The 24917-nt window shown below is 36.2% G+C and overlaps 1 protein-coding gene across 3 annotated transcripts in view; it reads right to left on the bottom strand.

Annotated features, from left to right (window-relative positions):
- Window positions 1–24917, bottom strand: part of LOC134375158 (glutamate carboxypeptidase 2-like) — a 65082-nt gene that overhangs the window by 15898 nt on the left and 24267 nt on the right. For 2 of the 3 annotated variants that reach the window (XM_063093364.1, XM_063093365.1), the window contains exons 7-13: window positions 24777–24870; window positions 18180–18278; window positions 17810–17895; window positions 16365–16484; window positions 14123–14205; window positions 12584–12647; window positions 8974–9041 (exon numbers count right to left, since the gene is read on the bottom strand). In XM_063093364.1, coding sequence (XP_062949434.1) covers window positions 8974–9041; window positions 12584–12647; window positions 14123–14205; window positions 16365–16484; window positions 17810–17895; window positions 18180–18278; window positions 24777–24870 — 614 coding nt within the window. The remainder of the gene's footprint in view (window positions 1–8973; window positions 9042–12583; window positions 12648–14122; window positions 14206–16364; window positions 16485–17809; window positions 17896–18179; window positions 18279–24776; window positions 24871–24917) is intronic. The other variant, XM_063093366.1, reaches the window with a different exon arrangement.

The raw sequence follows: 24917 nt of genomic DNA, 5'->3' as shown, positions 1-24917 counted from the left end.
TTCCTTGTATATTCTGGATATTAATCCTTTGTCAGATGTATATTTTGCAAATATTTTCTCCCACTCTGTTGGTTGTCTTTTAACTCTGTTAATTGTTTCTTTTGCTGTGCAGAAGGTTTTTAGTTTGATATAATCCCATTTGTTTATTTTTCCTTTGGTTGCCCGTGCTTTTGGGGTTGTGTTCGTGAAGTCTGTGTCCAGTCCTATTTCCTGAAGTGTTTCTCCTATGTTTTCTTTAAGAAGTTTTATTGTTTCAGGGTGTATATTTAAATCCTTAATCCATTTTGAGTTGATTTTAGTATACGGTGAGAGGTATGGATCTAGTTTCATTCTCCTGCCTATGAATATCCAGTTATCCCAGCACCATTTGCTGAAGAGGCAGTCCCTTCCCCAGTGAATAGGCTTGGTGCCTTTGTCAAAGATCAGATGGCAGTAAGTGTGTGGGTTGATTTCTGGATTCTCTATTCTATTCCATTGGTCAGTGTGTCTGTTTTTATGCCAGTACCATACTGTTTTGGTTATTATAGCTTTGTAGTATAGCTTAAAGACCGGTAGTGTTATGCCTCCAGCTTTATTTTTTTTGCTGAGCATTGCTTTGGCTATTCGTGGTCTTTTATTGTTCCATATAAATGTCTGGATAGTTTTTTCCATTTCTGAGAAAAATGTCTTTGGAATTTTGATGGGGATTGCATTGAATTTGTATATCACTTTGGGTAGTATGGACATTTTCACTATGTTGATTCTTCCAATCCAAGAGCATGGAATATCTTTCCATCTTCTTGTATCCTCTCTAATTTCTCTCAGCAGTGGTTTGTAGTTCTCATTATAGAGATTTTTCACCTCCTTGCTTAACTCAATTCCTAAGTATTTTATTTTTTTGGTGGCTATTGTAAATGGGCAGGCTTTCTTGATTTCTCGTTCTGCATGTTCACTATTGGAGAAAAGAAATGCTACTGATTTTTGTGTGTTGATTTTGTATCCTGCTACTGTGCTGAAATCATTTATCAATTCCAACAGTTTTTTTGTAGAGGTTTTAGGCTGTTCGATATATAGGATCATGTCATCTGCAAACAGGGACAGTTTGACTTCCTCTTTTCCAATCTGGATGCCCTTTATTTCCTTCTCTTCTCTGATTGCTCTGGCTAGTACTTCCAACACTATGTTGGAAATCATCATTTTGAAGGGATACCTGCACTCCCATGTTCATCACAGCTTTATTTGCAACAGCCAAGATATGGAACCAACCTAAATGTCCATTGACCGAAGACTGGATGAGGAAAATGTGGTACATATGCACAATGTAATATTACTCAGCCATGAAAAGAATGAAACTCTGCCATTTGCAGCAACATGGATGAGCTTGGAGAAAATTGTGTGTGTCAAGTGAAATAAGCCAGGCACAGCAGAAAAAATATCACATATCTTCACTCATAAGAGGGAGCTAAGAGAAAGAAGGAAGGAAGAAGGTGACTTGGACTTGTAGAGGAAGAGAGCAGACCTAGGCTTGCAGAGTGGGGTGGAGGGGTGGAGAGAGGTTGGGGATTAACCGGGTTAGGGACATGGAGAATAACTGCAATTCGTGGTAATGGGCATGCTCATAGTATTGACCTGGCCATCACATCTTGTGCACAAGTGGTGATGGTCAGCTTTGTACCCCATGAATATGCATAATCAATTTTTAAAAAGGTAGAATTCAATTAGGTGCTATAATAGATATATATGCAAAGTTCTATCAGGACAAAAATTAAATTTGCATAAGCATGAAGAGAGATGCATAAGCATGAGAGATGTTATGTCAACATCTTAACTTGTAAAATATGAATGAATGAAGCAATAAAACAATTTGTCATGTTTATAAATTTACATGAAACTTTGATACAATGGACAGCAAAACTTCATTTATTCTAAAAAAGGCAAATTTGAAATAGTGTGAAAGTATACTACTAAATTTTCAGTCTATGAGCAAAATTCGAAATGTTACAAATCACTATCCTAAAAGAAACACAGCAAAATAAAACAAAATATAAAATTACAAGCATCACATAATTTCAAACCTGACCTACAGTGCAATATTTTTGCAAGTCACAGGGTGCCACCAACCCAGCTAGTAAATAAAAATAACTGCGAAGCTTCTTTAGCATTCATCTTAAATTACATGAATGGTGGAAATTCTCTGGAATACCATGTTTCAGAGATTTTAATTTTTATACATTGCATGGTAATTGATAACATTGAAGGCAAATTATGAAGCTCTTAAATAACTAGATAGATATTTTCAAATTAATTTTAATTTTCCTCTAAAAGAAGTTAAGATATATGATTAAATCCCATGCTTTTGAAACCAAGGCTTAATGGCATTTAGGTTTTATTTATAATCCCTATTTGAAGAAAAAAAATGTGCTTTTCTTGGTAATTACATTTTAGTTGGTAATTTTATCATGTTGTGAAAGTTGTCAGAATCGAAATGATTCACTGTGTCAAACCCCGACAAATAAGAGTTGGGGAAGGTCATGATGGGAGGGTTCTCACGCATAAATGCTTGATGACGGGAACTATTGCAAAAGACTCTGCAAAAACCATAACCTTGAACAGAGTCCATCACAACCTTACACACACAAAAATTCTTCTGGAAGGACATATGCCCAGCAGCTGCCTGTCCAACCTCGGAATGTTGCCACCCTTGTTATTAATCCTTGTAGCCTAGGATAATCCCCAAACCATCATGTAATGCTCTGCATTTTTCTTTTGTCTTCCTTTACCTCTCTGAATACCCACGTAGTTTACTACAGCATGTGTATTCTCACTGCAATGCCCTATTCCTGAATAAACATCATTTTCTTTTAGAAAGCCTCTCTCTGTAATTCAGTTTGACATAAATGGTGTTCAGAAGCAGGACCGAGTAAGCTCACCTTGGACAAACTGGCAGCCCCTGGATCTGAGTGCTGTGTAAACCAAGCCCTGATGCTCTACATTTCTGAGGTCACCTTTTCTGCCCTGGTGAATCTTCTCTCAGATTCTCAGACTTCCTCCCTTTGGTCAGTTCTTTGACATTACTTAGGGTTTGGTACAAAGTCACCTTATTGAGACCAGGAAAGGTTTTGTTTTTTTTATTTATTTTAATTTTTTTGGCAAGCCTCTTCTGGTAGAAAGACAAGTGTCCTGCTGGTTTGAGAAATCTGGTTTCTACACAATTTACGTTCTGTCTGTGAGGCCTGTCCTTTTTTGGTGAATTTGTTTTCAGTTCTGCACAACTGATTTATTATTTTGTTTGGTCTGCGTGCCTGGCTTTTTTTTTTGGGTATTTTGGGTCCTTTTTGGTTTGGTTATGCGTGTCTTTAAATGATGTGGATCATTTCTCTTGCTTGTTTCTGAAAATACTGTAAGAGCAAAAATAAACATTCTAAATGATGAACACCGATTAGCTGATTGAAAGCCACTAGGGTGGTCACCACCATTAAAAACACTGGTCCAAAATCCTGACATTCTCTGACAGGATTTATAACATTTTCTTTGCTCTTCAGAGATTAGTAAGAAATGGAATGAGATCCTCAAAATTCTAAAGCAAACCAAACCCTCTAAGGACTTCAAATGGCTATTCATTCAGAATCTATGGTCTATTCTTGTGCAGATTTCTAATCAATGAACAAATTACACCAAGGATAATTTATGTCAATTAAAGGGATCACTCAAGCTCTTCAAATTTATTTTTTCATTTGTTTATTTTTCCTTTGGTTGCCCGTGCTTTTGGGGTCGTATTCATGAAGTCTGTGCCCAGTCCTATTTCCTGAAGTGTTTCCCCTATGTTTTCTTTAAGAAGTTTTATTGTCTCAGGGTGTATATTTAAATCCTTAATCCATTTTGAGTTGATTTTAGTATACGGTGAGAGGTATGGATCTAGTTTCATTCTCCTGCATATCGATATCCAGTTATCCCAACACCACTTGCTGAAGAGGCAGTCCCTTCCCCAGTGAATAGGCTTGGTGCCTTTGTCAAAGATCAGATGGCAGTAAGTGTGTGGGTTGATTTCTGGATTCTCTATTCTATTCCATTGGTCAGTGTGCCTGTTTTTATGCCAGTACCATACTGTTTTGGTTATTATAGCTTTGTAGTATAGCTTAAAGTCAGGTAGTGTTATGCCTCCAGCTTTATTTTTTTTGCTGAGCATTGCTTTGGCTATTCGTGGTCTTTTATTGTTCCATATAAATGTCTGAATAGTTTTTTCCATTTCTGAGAAAAATGTCTTTGGAATTTTGATGGGGATTGCATTGAATTTGTATATCACTTTGGGTAGTATGGACATTTTCACTATGTTGATTCTTCCAATCCAAGAGCATGGAATATCTTTCCATCTTCTTGTATCCTCTGTAATTTCTCTCAGCAGTGGTTTGTAGTTCTCATTATAGAGATTTTTCACCTCCTTGGTTAACTCAATTCCTAAGTATTTTATTTTTTTGGTGGCTATTGTAAATGGGCAGGCTTTCTTGATTTCTCCTTCTGCCTGTTCACTATTGGAGAAAAGAAATGCTACTGATTTTTGTGTGTTGATTTTGTATCCTGCTACTGTGCTGAAATCATTTATCAATTCCAACAGTTTTTTTGTAGAGGTTTTAGGCTGTTCGATATATAGGATCATGTCATCTGCAAACAGGGACAGTTTGACTTCATCTTTTCCAATCTGGATGCCCTTTATTTCCTTCTCTTCTCTGATTGCTCTGGCTAGTACTTCCAACACTATGTTGAATAGGAGTGGTGAGAGTGGGCATCCTTGTCTAGTGCCTGTTCTTAAAGGAAAAGCTTTCAGCTTTTCCCCATTCAGGATGATATTGGCAGTGGGTTTGTCATATATGGCTTTAATTATGTTGAGATACTTTCCCTCTATACCTAACTTATAGAGGGTCTTTGTCATGAATGAGTGCTGAACTTTATCAAATGCTTTTTCAAATGGGATTATATCAAACTAAAAAGCTTCTGCACAGCAAAAGAAACAATTAAAAGAGTTAAAAGACAACCAACAGAGTGGGAGAAAATATTTGCAAAATATACATCTGACAAAGGATTAATATCCAGAATATATAAGGAACTCAAACAACTTTACAAGAAGAAAACAAGCAACCCAATTAAAAAATGGGCAAAAGAGCTAAGTAGGCATTTCTCTAAGGAAGATATCCAAATGGCCAACAGACATATGAAAAAATGCTCAACATCACTCAGCATCCGGGAAATGCAAATCAAAACCACATTGAGATACCATCTAACCCCAGTTAGGATGGCTAAAATCCAAAAGACTATGAACGATAAATGCTGGCGAGGCTGCGGAGAAAAAGGAACTCTCATACATTGTTGGTGGGACTGCAAAATGGTGCAGCCTCTATGGAAAATGGTATGGAGGTTCCTTAAACAATTGCAAATAGATCTACCATACGACCCAGCCATCCCACTGTTGGGAATATACCCAGAGGAATGGAAATCATCAAGTCGAAGGTATACCTGTTCCCCAATGTTCATCGCAGCACTCTTTACAATAGCCAAGAGTTGGAACCAGCCCAAATGCCCATCATCAGATGAGTGGATACGGAAAATGTGGTACATCTACACAATGGAATACTACTCAGCTATAAAAACGAATGAAATACTGCCATTTGCAACAACATGGATGGACCTTGAGAGAATTATATTAAGTGAAACAAGTCAGGCACAGAAAGAGAAATACCACATGTTCTCACTTATTGGAGGAAGCTAAACATTAATATATAAATTCACACACACACATACACACACACACACACAAATCGGGGGGGGGAGGGAAGAAGATATAACAACCACAATTACTTGAAGTTGATACAACAAGCAAACAGAAAGGACATTGTTGGGGGGAGGGGGGGGAGGGAGAAGGGAGGGAGGTTTTGGTGATGGGGAGCAATAATCAGCTACAATGTATATCGACAAAATAAAATTAAAAAAAAAAAAAAAAAAAAAAGAAATAAAAATGAAAAAAAAAAAAAAAAAAATTTATTTTTTCATAAATCTTCCCCAGCTAATTCTGGATTACCTATGGATGTTAATTCTACTCAAGTAGCTTTTAATCCCATGTTTATGAATAGCCATTCTTGAGTGGTTTACAGCTTGTTAAAAGAGCTCACACAGAACGGTTAACTATGCCAACTCCTCATTTAATCAACTTAGCAAATCTACTTGCCTGCACCTTTGAGGACGCCTCTCAGGAAAAAGAAAACCACTAAGAATTTTTTTAAAAAAATTATTCGTTATGAATATTCATGAGATACACAAAGCTGATTGTCACCCCTCATGTCCATGATGTGGGGGCCAGATTCATACTGGCTGTATACCCATTACCACAAATTGCATTTGAACCCCATGTCCCCCACCCAATTATCCCCAATCTCCTTTCCCCTCCTCCTTCCCTCCCCACTCCACTTTGTAGCCCATAGAATGTTCTCTCCCACTGCAAGTCCAACGCACTGCTGTCGTCTTGCTTTCCTTCCTTCTTTCTCTCTTAGCTAACACATATGAGTGAGCACATGCGGTATTTATCCCTCTGTGCTTTGCTTATTTCACTCAACATAAGTTTCTCCAGGCTCATCCATGTTGTTGCAAATGGGAGTATTTCATTATTTTTTTATGGCAGAGTAGCATTCCATGATATATATATTTCCTTATGCAATCTTCCATTGATGGACATTTAGGTTGGTTCCATGCCTTCATTTACAACAGATCGAAATGCCCAGACAAAGCATTAAGTGGAGACCCTCTGGTCTCTGCCACGATTGAAAAAACTAGGTCACTGGAAAAGAGATTTCCACAATAGAAAAAGGGCCCTGAAATTTTTTTCTCAACTTGCTCCATCCCCACCAGAAAATCAGTCTCAATGAAATGAACACTTCCTAAGAGTCATCCCTTTTGGAAATGTAAATTTAGGTTTTTCTAGCTAACAATTGCTTAAGGTGATAGAACAATTAATTAAAGGATTGATATTCTAAAAGTAAAAGAACTAGATAAATGTTTATAAAAGTTAGGCTCTGAGATCAAACAGGTACAAATCTTGAGCTCAGAGAAAAAGTATAAGTAATTTCTTTCCTGCATAAAAATTGTTTTGTCTGCCACTCAAGGAACAGAAACAAAGCAAAAGAGAAAAAACAAAATCATCCGTAAATGGCTTTGTTTTTTTTGTGTTTTTTGGTTTTGAAAATACTTCCCTGTCCACACCCACATTGACCATTTCAACAAACCAGACTGGGAAACAAAAGAAAAATGTGTTGTTAAAGATTCAAGGCTGCTTGAATGTTTTGGTTTTCTTATACAATTCAGCTGCTATTAGCTAAAATGTAAACATTAGAAGTTTAACACTAAATTCATTTGAAAATGAAAAAAGTGTTTTACCTATTGGGGCAAATAAAGTTTATCCATGTAAACAGGTACCATGTTGTCAGAAGTATAATTTAAATCTAAGTGTCTTTATAAACCAGTGAGTTTGTATTACTATGTTCTACTGTTTCATGACTAAAATTAAAAAATTAAAACGAGGAAATCTGCTTCTATCCATGTGTTTGTGTATTTGTCTCTATGATTTTATGCTGTGTATGTAATATTTTTTATCAAAATATATGAAAGAGCTATGATTATTTTTTTAATGTAAACCAAATATTTTATCAAAAATGTAGTAACTAACCCAAATGTTTTTAGTTCATGTGACTTAAGTAAATCTTTAGTAAATAAGCTGGTTTTTAAATTTGTGGATAAAATTTTTTAAATGTCTTCAGAATGGTCAACATACATGTTTGCCTGGGTTTACTGATCAGACGATTTTAAATTTGTCTCTGTTAGACGTTTAAAGTTGTCAGGGTTTGACACAAAGATTATAAAACTCTTAATCCAGCCTAAAACCAGAAAGATCTTGTTTAATATTGTTGGTTTATTGACCACAACTATATCTTCTGAGTTACAGGCAAAATACCCATATTTTTTTTAACTTTAAGATTATTGTGTAGGTGAACACCTGATATTCACAGGCTATAATGATGTCTATCAGCGAAATAATTTGAAATGATGACTAGCTTTGTCTGACATCTCAGTTTATATGAGCAATCTAGTTATAATTGATAAAATAAATAAATTAGGTGAATGTGAATGAGTTAATTTACAAATGAACTTTTCATGTAATTTGAAATTTCAAAGTTATGTCATGTTAAATTAAATGATTGATATTCATTAAATGTCTGTGTCATTTCCAAATAAGTAAAATACTAATATGTGGCAGACAGTTCAAGATATCTTGATTTCTTGGTTTTCACTAGATATTAAGGTTACTAAGAGTTAAAAATTCTAATTAATGTCTAATTTTCTATACAAAATGTATTGAAAAATTAAGGTGTGTTTTTGATAAGAAAAATTATAAGAATGGCTTAAAATATGTCTTTATTAAGGAAAATAATAATTTTATCTAAATTCAGAGGTTATTAAAGTGACCTACATGGTCACACCCAGCCTCTGTCCCACATTGATTTGTCCCTGGAAATCAGCACCTGGTTTTCTTATGTATACTCTTCTCAGTCAGAACTCCTCCTGTGTCTTTATTTAATTGGTACCACTATAGTAAGGAGTATAAACCAGGGTTAAAATTAAGGAAAGCCATAGGACCAAGTCATGGATCAGCTACTGTACAAGTTGCATGACTTTGGTGGTTGATATTCTTTCAGCTTGGTTTCCTCATTTTCAATATGACGATGGCAGACATAATGCTATTCAAATGCTCAGATACTGACTTACTGTGACATGGAGAGGAATGAAGAAATGTGTGTGAACAGTTTGTTGCATTTGATGCTCTACAGAGTGGATATTTATTATATGAAAAAATTAGTTATAAAACAACGCCAATGTGTAACATAATAATGGCACCTCAAGAAAACATCATTTGTAGAATTTAGATTTTCTTAAATTATATGTAATCATTTTTACCTCTTTTGTTAGGTTATATACCAAGCTATACATCAGTGGTGTACAGTCAACTCTCAGAGTGTAGTTTCCTGAAAAATAAGGAAATAGAAGATTGCTTTTTATTTCATTTATTTCTGAAATTCTTTTATTCAAAGACCATTGTTAACTCCCTAGCCAGAATGATCCTCTTAAAACCTAAATTCAATTAAAACTCTCCAACAGTTCCGCATATCACTCTATAAAATCCTCATCTTCACCATGGCCCACTGTGCCACATATGAAATGACCCCAGGTCACCTCTCCAAATCTTCATCTCTTTACTCTGCCCAAGAATTCTGTCTCAGGGTCTTTGCACACACTGTTCCCTCAGCCTGGAACAGTGTTCTGCATTATATCTGTGTGCCTTATTCCTCCTCTGATCTAATGTCACATTTTCTAAGAGGTTTCCCCTGACCACCCTACCATACAGCACACTCTTCCCCACTCTCTGTCTTAACCACTCCATTTCTCTCTTAACGTTGGCTTATTTTTCTCCATATTACTCATTTAACTAACATATCAAGTACATGTCTTTTTATTATCTGTCTTCCTACTAGAAAATAAGTTTCATGGGACTAGGCGCTCTATTTAACTTGCTGCCATAGCCCAGTGCTTTAAAACAGTTGTAGCATTTAGCATTCACCTAATACATATTTATTGTGAAAATGAATTTGTGAGCCAGGAGCCTTCTACCTGGTTCTGAATAGAGAGCAGACATGGCATTCCCATTCCTCAGGAGTTCAAGGGCTGGCAGGTGTGAGAGTCAAGAGAATCAGCCAGAAGAGGTGCTCTTGGGAGGCCTTGGGAGCACAGGGACGGGAGGCCAACTCAGGAGGACAGTGTGGGGGAGAGGAAGTTAAGACAACTTCACCAAGGGGGTGACTCTTGTACTGAGTTTTCTAGAACCAGAAGGAGACAGCTGAGCCAAAAGGAAATGGTACTTTCAGCTATGGGCATAGCCTGTACAAATGCCCAGAAATATAACAGAACACGATACACTCAAAGGATGGCAAGTAGCTTTTATCCCAAACCTTAGGATCCATGTTTGGGAACAGAAAAAGTTGAAGCTTTAGAAATAAATAGTGACACACTAGAAGGATTGCTTATGGAACTTGAAAAGTTTATTTTAAAATTCTAAAATTCATCTGGAGGAATAAATGTGCACAAATAGCCAATGCAAGTTTTAAAAGAGAAAAAGTGCTTAAAAGAATATCAATTAGGGAAGAGGGTAGATTGGGAGCAATTCTACAATTTAAATGCACATATTGCAGGACCAAACAATTATGTTTGTAGCGCTCTACCGTCCCCTCTCCTTATATAGAAAAAAGCATGCAAATAAAAGGATATTTACTGCAACAAACTGAAGCGATCTGACCATCAACTGGAGAATTGGTACAAAAATTGTCCTATTGAATATATTGTGGCATGTTTCTTTGTTTTCCAGTGAAATAGATCCATATTTATTGATATGAAAAGTTTTCCATAATATGTCGCTGAATGAAAAAAGAGCAGATGCAGAACCGTATAGCTGTAATATGATACCAAAAACGTGTAGAAAGGAGTGAGAGGCAATAGAGTGTAGTGGTTAGAAGGAAAAAGCTGAAACAGACCAGCTTGATTTGAGTCTAAGCTCAACATTACAGTAGCTGTGTGACCTTGGGAAAATTAATTTACCTTTCTGAATCTCAGTTTCCTCTTCAATACAAAGGAGATAATAAAGCATACTTACCTTACAGGATTATTGTGAGTATTAAATAAATTTTTACATGTAAAGCATTTAAGACAGCACCTACTACACTTTTGGCATTCTATGTAAGCTAAATTCTGTACTGTATAATAATGTCAACATGATGGAATCAATCCAAACAGAAGACATAGTACACTTGGACAAGGGATTAAGTTTAAGAGTGGTTTGTGTTGGGAGTGCTATGGTTTGACTGTGTTTCCCAGAATTCATGCGTTAGAAATTTGGTCCCTGATGTGGCAGTATTGGAAACTGCAGCCTTTGAAAGGTGATTAGGTCAAGAAGCATTACTGCCACTTGCATGCTGGACTGGATTAATTCTCACAAGAGTGAGTGGGTTCTCCCTGTCACATGAGTGGATTAGTTCTCACTGGAATGATTAGTTCCCTAGAAAGCAGGGTGTTATAAAGCAAGGACACCCTCCTGTTTTCCCCCTTTCTCATGCGCCCACTTTCCCTTAGCCAGTAGCCCGAGAGAAGGAGGAAAAGACAACTGAAATGCACTGTGTAAACTAACTTTTAGGACAATGTAGTTCAGATGTGTGGACAAAGAAGACAGTGTAAATGTCAAAATGACTCCATCAAGGTACCATGTCCCAATTGTTGACATGGAAAATGTACTAATACACTAAAGAAAATATTCTGAAAGTCCACCCTGCACTCACATATTCCTTCATTTTTTTGCATCCATGCCACAAATATTCACTTAATGAAATACTCCATGCCACAAATATTTACTTAATGAAAAACTAGAAATCAAGGAGTGGACAAGCTAGACGCTGTCTGTTCCCTGCTGAAGAATACTATCTATTGTGGGAGGCAGTTTATAAAACAAATAATTTCTTGATAACGATAGCAATGAGTGCTATGAAAATACAGCTTCTCTGAAAAAGTGACGTTTCAGAGGAGACTGGAAGGATAAGAATCAAACAGGCAGAGAGGTACTGAAGTGCAGTCTGAGAATAGAGAACAGCAGTTGCAATGGCTGGTACGCTGCATTTGGCCACAGAATAGAAAGATTAGCGGAGCTGGAATATAGTGACAATGGACTCTTTCATTTTAGTGAAATCAACTTGAGATGTCCTTTAGTTCACCTTTTTGCTTATTAAAACCGTATCCATTCTTCTGTCTCAAATTCCTATTCCAATGCTTAAGCCTTTCCTGAAGTTGCTATTATTAATTCCTCTGAACTCCCAGAACAGTTTGATTACATCCCTCTTATAGCACCTCTGTATATTATAATTCAAGACTCATTTATTCTACCATCTATACTGAGCCATAAACTCCTGAGTATAAGATCATTCCCTGCTAACCTCTGACTCCTCTGAATCCCTGGAAAAGTACATTGTGCAGAGAGGAGCTCAGTAAATTTTGTTAGAATTAATAAAAAAATTAAAAATAAAAATACTAGATAATAAATGAAATCTCAGAAATCAGTTTTTTTTTCAAAATTGGTATGCATGATATTATGATGAAACTGAGGGTTAAATTTAAATGCTATTTTTCTACCCCATTCTAAATCATAAAATTATTTAGATCCATGACTTACTTATTCAACAGATAGTTAATACATTCCTGCCATAAAAAGGTAATCTGCCAGATGGAGCAAATCAAAAAATGCTGTTGTACTGAATTAGCACTCCATAGGGCAAAGCACATAAAAATTTTAAAGAATCTTTCAACTAGGGCTGCCACACGGCTGTGAGTCAGGGGTAGCAACCTGACAAACCAGCAGAAGATTCCCTAACCATACATTAATAGAATGCCTCCTGTGTTAGTGCATAATTTATGAACTAAACTGCTTATCATAGCATGATCACATCTTTTTTATGAGACAAATTATATTCACCTTCTATAGATGAATCAGCATTAATATAGGCCACACCACGCTCTTGAAGGAGTCTGGAATTCTCCTATAATAAAAAGATAGAAAATTAGAAACATAAAGTTGTAACCCACCCTCTCACCCCCCACACCTCCCTGCACATCCACATTTACTGTATGCAGATTTCTGATTTAGGCTGATCCATGTTAAGCAAAAATTTGACATGTAAGATTCTCAAAAGAGAGTTAGTTTGAAAGAATTTCAATAAAGATTATTGTTAAGAAACAACAGGAAAAACTTTTTTAAGGCTAGCATTTAAGGTGAAACTGTTCCTACACTTACGATAAATGGAAAAGGAGTGAATTTCTTATCCATATTGTTGTTTATCCTTCAAAAAATTCTCTTAGCAAACATGAACGACTTAAGAGACTTTTCAGTGAAAATCTTCCCATGAACATCTTTCTATTTAAGCAAAAATTCTTGCCTGATTCACAGGGAATGAGCTACTTCAAATTTACAGGTTGAAAAATGTATGAAGTTGATGTCTCAGTGCCTGGAACATGATGTCAAGTTCTCCTGTGGGATGCTACCACCTACTGGTGAAGATTGATAATTGCACATTTTTAGAAAACTGACAAAAAGTGTATTAGTTTTTTTGAGATATCAATGTGGATTCTGAGTCTCCAAAACATGCAATTCCTAGGCATTTTGAGTGTATGATAGAAAATACAAAAAATATATTTTATCAAGTCTAAGTGATAAAAATAATTTGAAAGATACAAATCAAAGCCTCAAAATATCTAGGCTCCTTCTAACATCAGCATAAATCTTTCCTGTAAAAGCTTCAAATAGGTCTACAGGAGCACTGTTTTTTTGTTTTTGTTTTTGTTTTTGGTTTTTCCCAAACAAAATTGAAGTTTACAGGGTTTCACATAATACGTAGAGTATAGCAGGAGCCAAATAAATATTTGCAGCATGACTGGAAATAAATGGAATAAATATGAACCTTGCATGTATTTACAGCTAAAGCTTCTATTACACAAAGCCAAAAATACATGCAGGTAAAATCACTTTTCAAGGAACGTAGTAAATATTATGTGATGGGACTTTCTGCCTCACTTTTAACATTATTTAATATGGAGCAGGTCATTATGATATAAGGAAGATAAATTTGAAAAGTATACCTTATTGTACAAGTTCAAGGGGCCTTTAAATGAGGTTAGCTTTAGAAGCTATTTTGGAAAGAATAATAGAATCATGATAGAAATCAAACATGTTTTGAGTATATTGTCTAGTATACCTACTTATTTGCTACCACGCTTCTGGGAAATAAAGATAAATTAATTTTAACAAATGACATTAAGTGCCTCTAAAAAGCTCAAAGAAAACTTCGGTGACAAATGGATTTTTATTGCTGATTTTTGAATTAGGTTATATTGCTTCAGATTTTTTGGCAAAAACTGAATATTTTCTCACTGGATTCACTTGTTATTTTTACATGCTTTACAATTAAGCCCTAACTTTTATTATGAAAATTTATATTATAGCAAATTATCCACTAACCTCTGCCCACTCAGTAGAACCAAGAAGACCAAATTCTTCTGCATCCCAGCTTGCAAACAAAATTGTTCTTCTAGGCCTCCATCCTAAAATATGTGCATACATGTAAATGCTGAAAAAATTAATCATATACCCCAGACATTACTAAGCCCAAGTTAGAAAAAATAAAAAACAAACAAACAAACAAAAAAACCCAGAACAAAAACAAAGCCTTCACTGGTTGTTTGGAAGGAGAAAATTGTGGTGAGAATCTTTACTTATATAATTTCCTTTTGTTTATTTAAAGCTGATTTGGCAATAAAAATAGCACAATTGTATTGAAAACTGAAAAAATATATAGACATAGTAAAGCTCCTGCAAGGTTATAAAATATTCTAATAGGTGTATAATGATTGGCTATGAACAGGAAGCCATTGGGGTCTACAGCTGCCTGGAATAAAAGAAAAAATTGCTAGATGCAGTCAGTGTTCTGAGAGCAGATATAGCACAGAAAATCTTTGAGAACTCTTCCCTATTGTTCTGATATCACAGGAACAATTAATTGTTCAAGCTCAGCTGGTTGAGTGATTCAACTCCATTCTCTGCCAGAATTAGACAACAGGACTCAGTTAAAATAGAATGTTTGCTGCTGCTGAAAACTATGGAAGTCAAAAGGGAGGTCATAGGCCTTAGGGGTTGTAAACACTGACTTTGGAATTAAAGAAAAATCTTGTTTAAAATCCTGGTTTTCTCACGTACCAGTAATGTACTGAGGAAAAGTTATTCAAACTTACTAAGCCTCTGTTTTTTCATCTGTATTCCGTGTGTACTGGGAATAACAGAGGAAGGATGAAGACATCACTTGATAATTGGGAGGACTGAGTGGAATAATGTTTATAAAGCATTTAATAAGTGCTCCAAAAATTGTAAGTTGTCATTAAATATTTCATGTGTTCTTACTAAGTGGCTGTTGACTCTAGTGTTTTACTTTTGTCCAGTTTAATAATATTATTCAAATTTTCTATTCATTATTATTCATTTCTTTTGACTTACTCTATAATTGCCACAGTGATGTTCTGTATTTCCCACAGAAATTTTCTTGCAAAATCATAAAACTTTTTGTAACGAGTTTAAACCCTACCTATTGCATGAACTATGTACATTCAGGTCTTCATTGCTTTGATTTCTTAAAATATAAGGTGGCTGTGGGGAAAAAAATTAAGCGCCTTTACATTTTATGTTACATGAAGACATCATGCTTTGGTGGACTAGTAGCCATAAATTTGACTTTAAGCCCTGGTTCTCTCATTCTGCCACACACTAGCTATATTATCCACCTGAGCAAATTACTTGATTCTCTTATCTATAAAATGAGAGCAGAAATAACTAAGGCAACTTTGCCCTGGTTGTTATGAGTTGAAAAGAGGTAACACATGTGAAAACACTGTTTCTCTGAGAAAAAGTACCATGTAAACTTTCCATACATTTACCATTGTTTTTACTGTTGCTAAAAATATATTACATTTTACAGCCCCAGACACCTTGTCTGCAGGGTCAGTAAAGAAAATGGACTTTCTGCTCTCAATGTGTAATGATTATTTAAGAAAATAACCACTTGAACTGAATTTTATGTTGGTTTTCACATGAAGATTCTAAAATGACGGGAGTGATGATGCTATGAGTATGAACTTAATTTGTGGGAGAACAAACCAGGGCTGGGGGTGTGTGAACACAGATACTAAACTTCTGACAGGATCGTATTAGGCAACAAGATCAGTATTTTTCTGAATAGAGAGTGTATCTCCTCAGCTACTTAGTACACTTGACCTGAGGTGTGAGGCTGGAAGAGCCTGAGGAACTTCTGCTTGCAGTTCTCTGACCAGGGAGCTCTGGTTTATGACCTAAGCCTAGTGTGTCCTTTCTAGTGAAGAAATCCATCTTCATCTCCTTAGTTGCCAAAAGCAACCAGTAAGAGTATAAATCCTTGAATTTAGATTAAAATTTAATATGTGAGTATCAATAAGTATTGTAGAAATAAATGCAAACATAAACAGTATAATTAACTAACCAACCTAAGTACTAGAGCTACTATTTATTGAAAACTGCTTTATGCTACAAAGTACTCTGTGCTACTAAGATGATACAGTTTATACATCCTCTCAGTTCACTCTTTACGCAAACCTATGAGGTGGGTTTTTTTTACACTCACTTTGCACAAAATAAAATTGAGACTGAGAGTCTGGCCTTTCTACTCTCTTTATATTACCTTCCTTTTTCAGTGTTCCAAAGCTCCTCACAATTTCATGAACAACAGCTGCTCCACTCTGAGGGTCAATCCCACCAAACACCCATGAATCTCGGTGACCTCCAAGAATGACATATCTGTCTAGAAAGTATCATTGCAAGATTATTGGTCATTTCAGGTCAATAACAGAGTAAACTGCAAGTGACTCAACGGCACATAAACACGGAGCACTCAATACTCAAAGAAAAATAGCAAGGTTGCTGAAGACTTGTGCAAATATATTATTCCTGATTTTAAGGTACGTTTCCTCTACCTGAAAAAAGTATGAAGGAAATAAAACAAACATATACTTCAATATATTATTTGTAATTATAAGTACATAAAAAATTATAAGAAAGTATAAAATTATCCTTATCCACACTTTACATAATTCTCTATTACTCCTCTCACCTTACTTACCACTTTGTTGCCAGTACTCAGAGAGAACGTTAGTGGCCACACAGTAAGTTCTCCACTTCCTACTCTTTCCATTAAATTTTCAAGGTGAAGATCAAAGAGTTTCTCTCTCTATGAATCTTTTCTATTTCCTATAGGAAGAAGGGATTTCTCTGTCTACCCAGCTCTCATGGCAATCTTTTCACATGTGTGGAAGCATTTCTCACACTTAAATGTATGGCTTCCCTCTGAAACTGTGAGCTCCTTGTTCCTGGTCTGTGGTTTTTTTGTTTTTTTTATCCCTCCATTTCCAATACTTAGCAAAGAGCTGGACAAAACAGGAACTCAATAATATATAATAAATAGCAGTTGCATATTGCTTAGTACTCATTAGAAGGATATCAATATTCTTGAGTCCTACAAGAAAACATTAGCTGCTTGTACCAAACACATAAAATTTAATGGTATTTGTTCTGGTGAGAAATATAAAGCCAAATATTTTCTAAGGAACTGAAACATAAAGAAAAATTAAAACTATATATAAAATGTATTAGTCAGCAGGTCATCTGAAATCATGTGTCTATGTGGTTAATCAATGACTTTACTTGTGGAAAATAAACTATGTAAAGAATTTATTAATTCAAGGTTACCTTAATTTTATGAGTGCTATCTTTTATATAGATGTTTATAGTTTTCACGAAGATACTTCCTTATGCAAAGTGCATTGTAAACAAATCCAGAAAATTCAGAGAAAAAAAATTCCCAAACTCTCTCCCCCTGCCCTGCTTCCCTTGATCCTCTAAGTGAAACATCAACAGTTTATCTCTCACCATGGTCATCCACCAACCTAGCCCAAACATTCACTTTTCTTCACAAAATGTATTACAATACAAGTTAACCTCATATTTATCTATTTTTGTTCCATAAGGGCAAAGTGTTGCTTTTCTTTATTAACCCTACACTCCCAGAGCTCAGATCAGTATCTGGCATGTGAAAGTTGCTCATATTTGCTGAGCACATTATTCATTTACCTGGTTCCACTGCTCCCCTGAGAGTGCCAATCACATTGTAAATTCTTGTCACTTTATTGTTAGAATGGATGTGCATCTTGACTTTTCTAATGCAAAAATAAAGGATACATTTTAAAAACAACTGGTTAACACATCGACACTCGCAATTTTAAAATCATCCATCATTGTTTAAAGTTTTTCGTTGTACACAGGCAAAAATTACATTGCCCAATTTTAACGATGTAAGAGTATTCCCCTCTTAAACCTCTGGTTTTGTTGTCTGCTGATATTAGAGAGATTGCATTTTTTCTCTCATCCTTTATGTTCACTTTTTTTCCCCCTTGAAAAAAGCTTCCCCCTAAAAAGAGTTAAAATAAAATAGCCTCTTAACTGTGTAGAAAAGTTTCCAGTAAAGCCAGGCCCAACATTGTAGGGCACTTTGAGACTTCCTTTCCAGCTGCTGTCTGGTGGTGCTGAGCCGCCCATTTTTCTGTTGGACACAGAAGATATTATTGGATAAAGAAAAATCTTGATATAGCAAGTTAAAATGTCAATTAATTTGCTTTCTTGAGCTTCTGCTCATAATAGCTTCAGTAAGTCAGGAATAGTGAAAAGTGCTTTGCACATAATAAGCCATCTCACCCTTACTACAATTCTTATGAGGTGTTATTACTTCCACTTCACAGATGAGGAGCATGAGAGATTACATAACCCACCCAAAGTCATGCAACTGGCAAGCAGCATAGCTGAGATTCAGTGATTGATAAGAACTGGTCTCTATGTTACCAGTATCCAATAGTGAATCATGTTAAGAGTGCTCTCCAAAATATGCCCTGAAGGAAGAGCTCGATTTGGAATTTTCCATTATGTTATTTCTCCTACAGATAAATATATTCCCAAATATGTGTATGATCATCCTTTACAAAGTACTTTCGCACCCATCCATTTGCAGGACAGGGAGAGCAAAAAAAAAAAAAAAAAAATGGATTTCACTTCAACCAGCAGTCCCTAAAAGCTTCACACTGTTTGGTTTTATTTTTAATGAAAAAGAATGATTCAGACGAACCAGCCAGTACATACCACACCACTAGCCTCTGGTTCTCTCTCAAAAGTGACCAAGAAAAATAATACAGTAATGATTATGCAATGTTGGGGTTCTTGTAGTTTCACTTCAACATATCTGCCTTTACTTTATTAAGAGCACGTTTTGGCTTATTCTTGATTTGAGCATGGGAATGAAATATACCTTCATTAAATAACAGCAGATAGATGAATGTGGTTCCAACAAATTTAAGACACTGACAGTTCTAAGTGAATATTTTCTGCTTTAACTATAACTAAATTTTGATGCAAATCAGCTGTCAGGCAGAAACAGACTTGGTATAAGATGATTAGGGTACCCTGAGAGAGAAGCTTGAAAAGTAGTGGAACTTGCTTCTGAGAAGATGCCGAACATGTGGTATATACCCTATTCCTCCTGCTAATTACAACTAAAATCCCTAGGGTGGGAAGTGTGTGTGTGTGTGTGTGTGTGTGTGTGTGTGTGTGTGTGTGTGTGTGTGTGTGTGTGTGTGTGTGTGTGAGTGTGTGTGTGTGTGTGTGTGTGTGTCTGTCTGACAGAGAGAGAGACTCTGAAAGGTGGGGAAGAAAATAAACCAGCTAGGAACCTCTGGGCACAAGGAATGACACAGTGGTGAGTTCCCTGGGTTGTCTTCTGGCTCGTATGTGCAGACTTGGTGCTGCTGAAGCTGGCAAACCAGAAATGCTAAGTGGCACATTTAAAACACTTTACTCAACAACACACAAATCCATATTCTCAAGTTCGCATGGAACATTTGTCAGGGCAGTCTATATATTAGGCTCCAAAAAAATCTGAATATATTTAAAAGGTTGAAATAATACAATCCCTTAAAAAAAGGAGAAATCACAAGTACAATTAAAAAATACTTTGAAATTAATGAAAATGAAGACACAATATACCAAAACTTATGGGATACAGCTAAAACAGTGCTCAGAGGGAAATATATAGTTGTAAACATCTATATTAAAAAAGCAGAAAGATCACAAATCAATAAACTAATTTGCTGCCTTAAGAAACTGGACAAAAGAGAAAATGAAACCCATAAGGCATAAGAGAGGAAATAATAAAGAATAAAAGAGAAATAATGAAATAGATAATAGAAAAAAAAGAGAGAAAAATTGGTGAAACAATTTTAAAAAGATAAAAAAAAATTGACAAACCATTAGTTACACCATTAGTCAGGGGAAAAGGGAAAAAGACGTACTGCTAAAATTGAGAACACAGGAGGAGATATTACCAGTGATTGAACAGAAATAAAAAGGATTATAAAGGGGCCGAGCCCCTGGCACACTCGGGTGAGTGCGGCGCTGGGAGTGCGGCGACTCTCCCGCCGCGGTTTCGGATACTATATGGGAATGGCCGTTGCACTTTCAGTGCTGGTCACGAAAAAGACAAAAAAGAAAAAAAAAAAAAGTATTATAAAGGAATACAACAAACAATTGTATATCAACAAATGAGATAACCTAGATGAAATGAATAATTCCCTAGAAAGACATGAACTATCAAAACTTACTCAAGAACAGAAAATGTGAGCAGACTGTGATAATCAAAGAGCTTGAATAAGTAACAGAATCTTTTCGAAAAGATAAGCCCAGTATCAGATGGCTTTGCTGTTGAATTCTACCAAAAATTTATAAAATCAACACCAATTATTCACATATTTTTCCAAAAAAAATTATAAAACATTTCCAAACTTATTCTATGTGTTAAACATTACCCCGATACCAAAATCAGATAAAGAAATCTGAAGTAAACTATAGACTAATATCCCTTATGAACATTGATGCAAATATCATCAACAAAATACTAGCAAACTAAATTCAACAGTATATTGAAAGGATTATGTACCATGTCCAAGAGGGATTTATCTCAGGAATGCAAGGCTGAAACAACATACAAAAATCAATCAATGTAATATTCTACATTAACAGGAGCAAGAAGAAAAAACACATGGTATTAATTAGTGCAATAAGTAAAGAAATAAACCACAAAATTTACTAAATTCCACCCTATTTTATGATAAAAAGCTGTCAGAAAACTAGTAATGTTGAAAGAAAATACAAAATGAGACTGATATTTTGTGATGACAGAACCTAAGGGAGTGCTTACAAAAGTTTGAGAAGAAACTATGTTACTTGTATATTGCTAGTAGGATGCAAAATGGTACAGCCACTCTGGAAACAGTCTGTTAGTTTCTTATAATATAAAAGTAAAAATTATGTTATATGACCCAGCAACTGCACCCCAGATAAACGAAGACTTATGCTGACACAGGAGTCTGTCCATAGTTATCCGCAGCAGCTTTATTCATAGTAATCACAAACTGGGAACAACCCAGTTGCCCTTCAACTGATGAACTGTTAAACTGTGGTGCCACCATATGACGGACTATTCAGCAATAAAAACAAACTATTTATACACACAGCAACTTTCACAAATATCCAGAGAATTATGCTGAGTAAAAAAACAAAAACAAAAAAAACTATCCCAGAAGGTTACATAGATTATTCCACTTATATAACATTCTTGAAATGACAAAATTATAAAAATGGCGAACAGATTAGAAGTTGCTATGAGATAAGTTCAGAGGATATAAATGGGGGAGGCAGTGCAGGAATTAAGTGAGTGTAGCTATAAAAAGAGCAACATGAGGGAAGTATATATTTTGTATATTGACTATATCAATATTAACTGATACCTTGGTTGTGATATTGTACTATATTTTGCAAGATGTTATCATTGGAGGAAACTCGGTAAATGGCATATAGGAACTTTCTGTATTATTTTTTACCGCTTCATGTGAATTTGCACTTATCTCCAAGTAACAAGTTTAATTCTTTAAAAAGGAGGTGGGAGCCAGATGATGAAGGGCATACAATGATGTGCTAGAACTTTGCTATTTATTATGTAACCTCTATTAAGCTGTGAGCTTCTGTGCTAAATTGTGAGGCTCTTGAGAACAAAGCCTACAGGTAATTCATCCTTTTACCTCTGTGTCTGAAATATAAAAGTTATTCCATGAACGCAAGTTGAGTGAATGGGCTGTGGGCAGCTGTTAAATGTTTCCTGAGTACAGACATAAGAATGACACAATGCCCTGACTGACAGAGGTGCCTAGTAAATGCTTGTATTCTTGAGTAGAGAATAGGCAATGTTTAACAAAGCTGTCTTTTGCAGCACAAATAAGTTTGGGTCCCATCTCTATCACAGACTCTCTGAACTTTAGTTTCCTTATCTTCTAAAAAGAGTGTCACAATACTAGCTCATATAGTTGTTTCATGGATTAATTGAGAAAATGTATGTAAAGCATTTAGCACAACAGTAAGTGCCGGAACATAATTAGCACTCTATGCACGGTAGATGCTATTACTACTGTTGTTGCTATCACTATCATACTAGTAGTTACTCTAGAAGGCAGAAAAAAACCATGTGATCACACTCCCTTTAGTACAGATATAAAAAATAGGAGAGAACACACATGGCATCCCCTTTTTTTCCAACCGAGTCAACATGCAGTTTTATTTTACTATAACTCATACTTCTTCAACTTTTTATTTATATTGTCAGCATTCGTAGGCCATTGTATGACTTTATATCTTTCCTCTTCATCTCACATATTTAATAAGAATCTTTCTGCTATGGATTGAATTGTGTCCCCCCAGATTCTATTTATTAGAAACTTAATCCCCACTGAGACAGTGTTAAGAGGGTGGGAAATCCTATTATAATAATTGAAAGGTGGGGCCTTTAAGAGGGTATTAGATTGTGAGGACTGCTCCATAGTGGCTGGATTGACCCATTCATGCAATAATGGTTGTGGTTCTGATGGCTTTAGAAGCAGAGCAAGTGAGGAGCTGGCTTACTCTGGCTCAGCTATTTCACCACACAATACCTGGCATCGATATAGAGTCACCACCAGGAAAAGGCACTCACCAGATGTGTTCCCTGACTTTGGGTTTCCCATGCTCGGGAACTGTAAGAAATAAATTTTATTTCTTTATAAATTACCCAGTTTCAGGTATTTTGTTATAAGCTCCAGAAACAGACTAACACAGAAAATTTGTACCAGGAAGTGGAGTACTGTTTATAACAAATACTTGAAAATACAGAAGTGGCTTTAGCACCAGGTGTTAGGCAGAAACTGGAATAATTTGGAAGAGTGTGCTAGGAACAATCTAGAGGCTGGTGAGAGTTTAGAAAAAAGACCAGGAAAAGTTTACAATATTTTAAAGATTGGTTAAACGCTGGTGACCAGAATGCTGATAGAAATTTGGACTATAAAGACCATTCTAAGGAGGTCTGAGACAGAAATGCGGAAGACCTTATCAGAAACTACAGGAAGAGTCACCCTTGTTATAGAGTTGCAAGGAACTTAGTTGAATTCCATTCAAGCCCCAAAGCTTTATGGGATGCAGAACTTAAGTGTTATGAACCAGAGTATTTGGCGAAGGAAATTTCTAAGCAGCAAAGCATTCAGGAAGATTCACAGATACTTCTAACAGCCTACGCTGAGTTATGGTGGCAGAGGAATCAGGTAAAGATGAAATTTATAATTAAAAAGGAAGCAGAGGGTAAAAAATTGGAAAATTCTCTGCTTGGCTGCATGAAGAGTGACAAAGTCTACTGGAGAGAGGAACCACAGGTGTAGCTCAGCAAGTTTGCTAAAGAGATTAGTAGAGAAGAGAGGCATTATCCAGAGAATGGATAAAAGACCTTGAAGCCGTTTTAGAGATCTTCGAGCTGCCTTTCCTATCACAGGCCCAGAGGACTAGGGAGACAGAATGGCTTTGAGAAACAGGCCTGAGGCACCCTCCTTGAGTTTGCTACCTAGGGCCACCTCGGGATGCTGCTCCCCACACCCTGGATGCTCCAGCTGCTCCAGCTGTGGCTAAACAGCCCTTAAATTGGGTGCAAACCAACAACATTCTGGATTTCAGCCTCCTCACCTGAAAAAAATGAGGGCTTTGCAATAGGTCAGAAAGTGCTTTTTCACAGACATTAGAATAAAATGATTAAGAATGCCTTAAACTCAAATAAGAAAAGAGACTCACTGGACAGATGCTTTGGTCTCCTTCAGCTTTACTCTCACAGAAGTCCATATTCTCTCCTTCCAAAAGAATAATGGTGAAGGAGGAACGTGCTGATGGGATAAAGCAGGAAAGGAAAGGGGAAGGAGTTCTGATGATGCCAGGTTAAACAGTAACAAATGTGGGGAAGTTTCAACAATGAAAGCAGAGAAGAGGCATAGAGATGAAAATAAAATGGAAGTTCCCAGAGTATGTTATTCTGGGTCCTCTGAGAAGTAGACAGTAAGAGGAATAGATAAGAGGTTTATTCGGGGAAAGGCCTGTGAGGGGAATAAGGGGGTTGCTAGGGAAGGCTGAGACAGCCTCAGACTGCAGTGTAGGTTTGATACTGGGTACAGGAGAAAGGAAAGAAAGAAAAAAGAGAAGGAGCATTGGATGCAGCATGTATCTGAGCAACTCCATCAGGAAGCCATCGAGTCAAAGTTTCTCACCAGAGGAGTCCTGTGCCTCCCAGGAACAGGCCTGTCCTGGTATCCCTACCACACTCACTCGCTGCCTGACAACACCCACGGGAAGCATGGCCTGAACACAAACAAGATGATGAATTTCAAAGCACAGTGGCTGGAGCAGTGGGTCAATTATGCTCCCTGCAGTGGGAGATCTGAAAGGCTCATTTTTATGGCTGTCATACACTGGATACCCACAGGTAAAGTAAATTCCAGAATAGAACCACTATTCCATAAAATAGTGATAAAGTTGCACACTCCACCCATCTCAGAAAATCTCAGTATCAAATAATGGAAATAAAAGCATAGCATTTGAAAACTACCCATAATGAGAAATACCCAAACGGCCATCCATTTGTTTCTTACAAACTTACTCTAGGAGTTTCTGTGCATCGTAGTATCCAATTGGATGAACAGGAATATTTGGAAGACCGACAGCCTCTGTAATTCCATGCCTATAAGCATATTCTGAAAAAAAAAATGTTTAATATATTTCCAATAAAATTCATTCCCTT

This window comes from Cynocephalus volans, chromosome 4 (assembly GCF_027409185.1).
Source record: "Cynocephalus volans isolate mCynVol1 chromosome 4, mCynVol1.pri, whole genome shotgun sequence".
NCBI classification, from domain to species: domain Eukaryota; kingdom Metazoa; phylum Chordata; class Mammalia; order Dermoptera; family Cynocephalidae; genus Cynocephalus; species Cynocephalus volans.
This window is presented reverse-complemented; position numbering and strand designations above follow the sequence as displayed.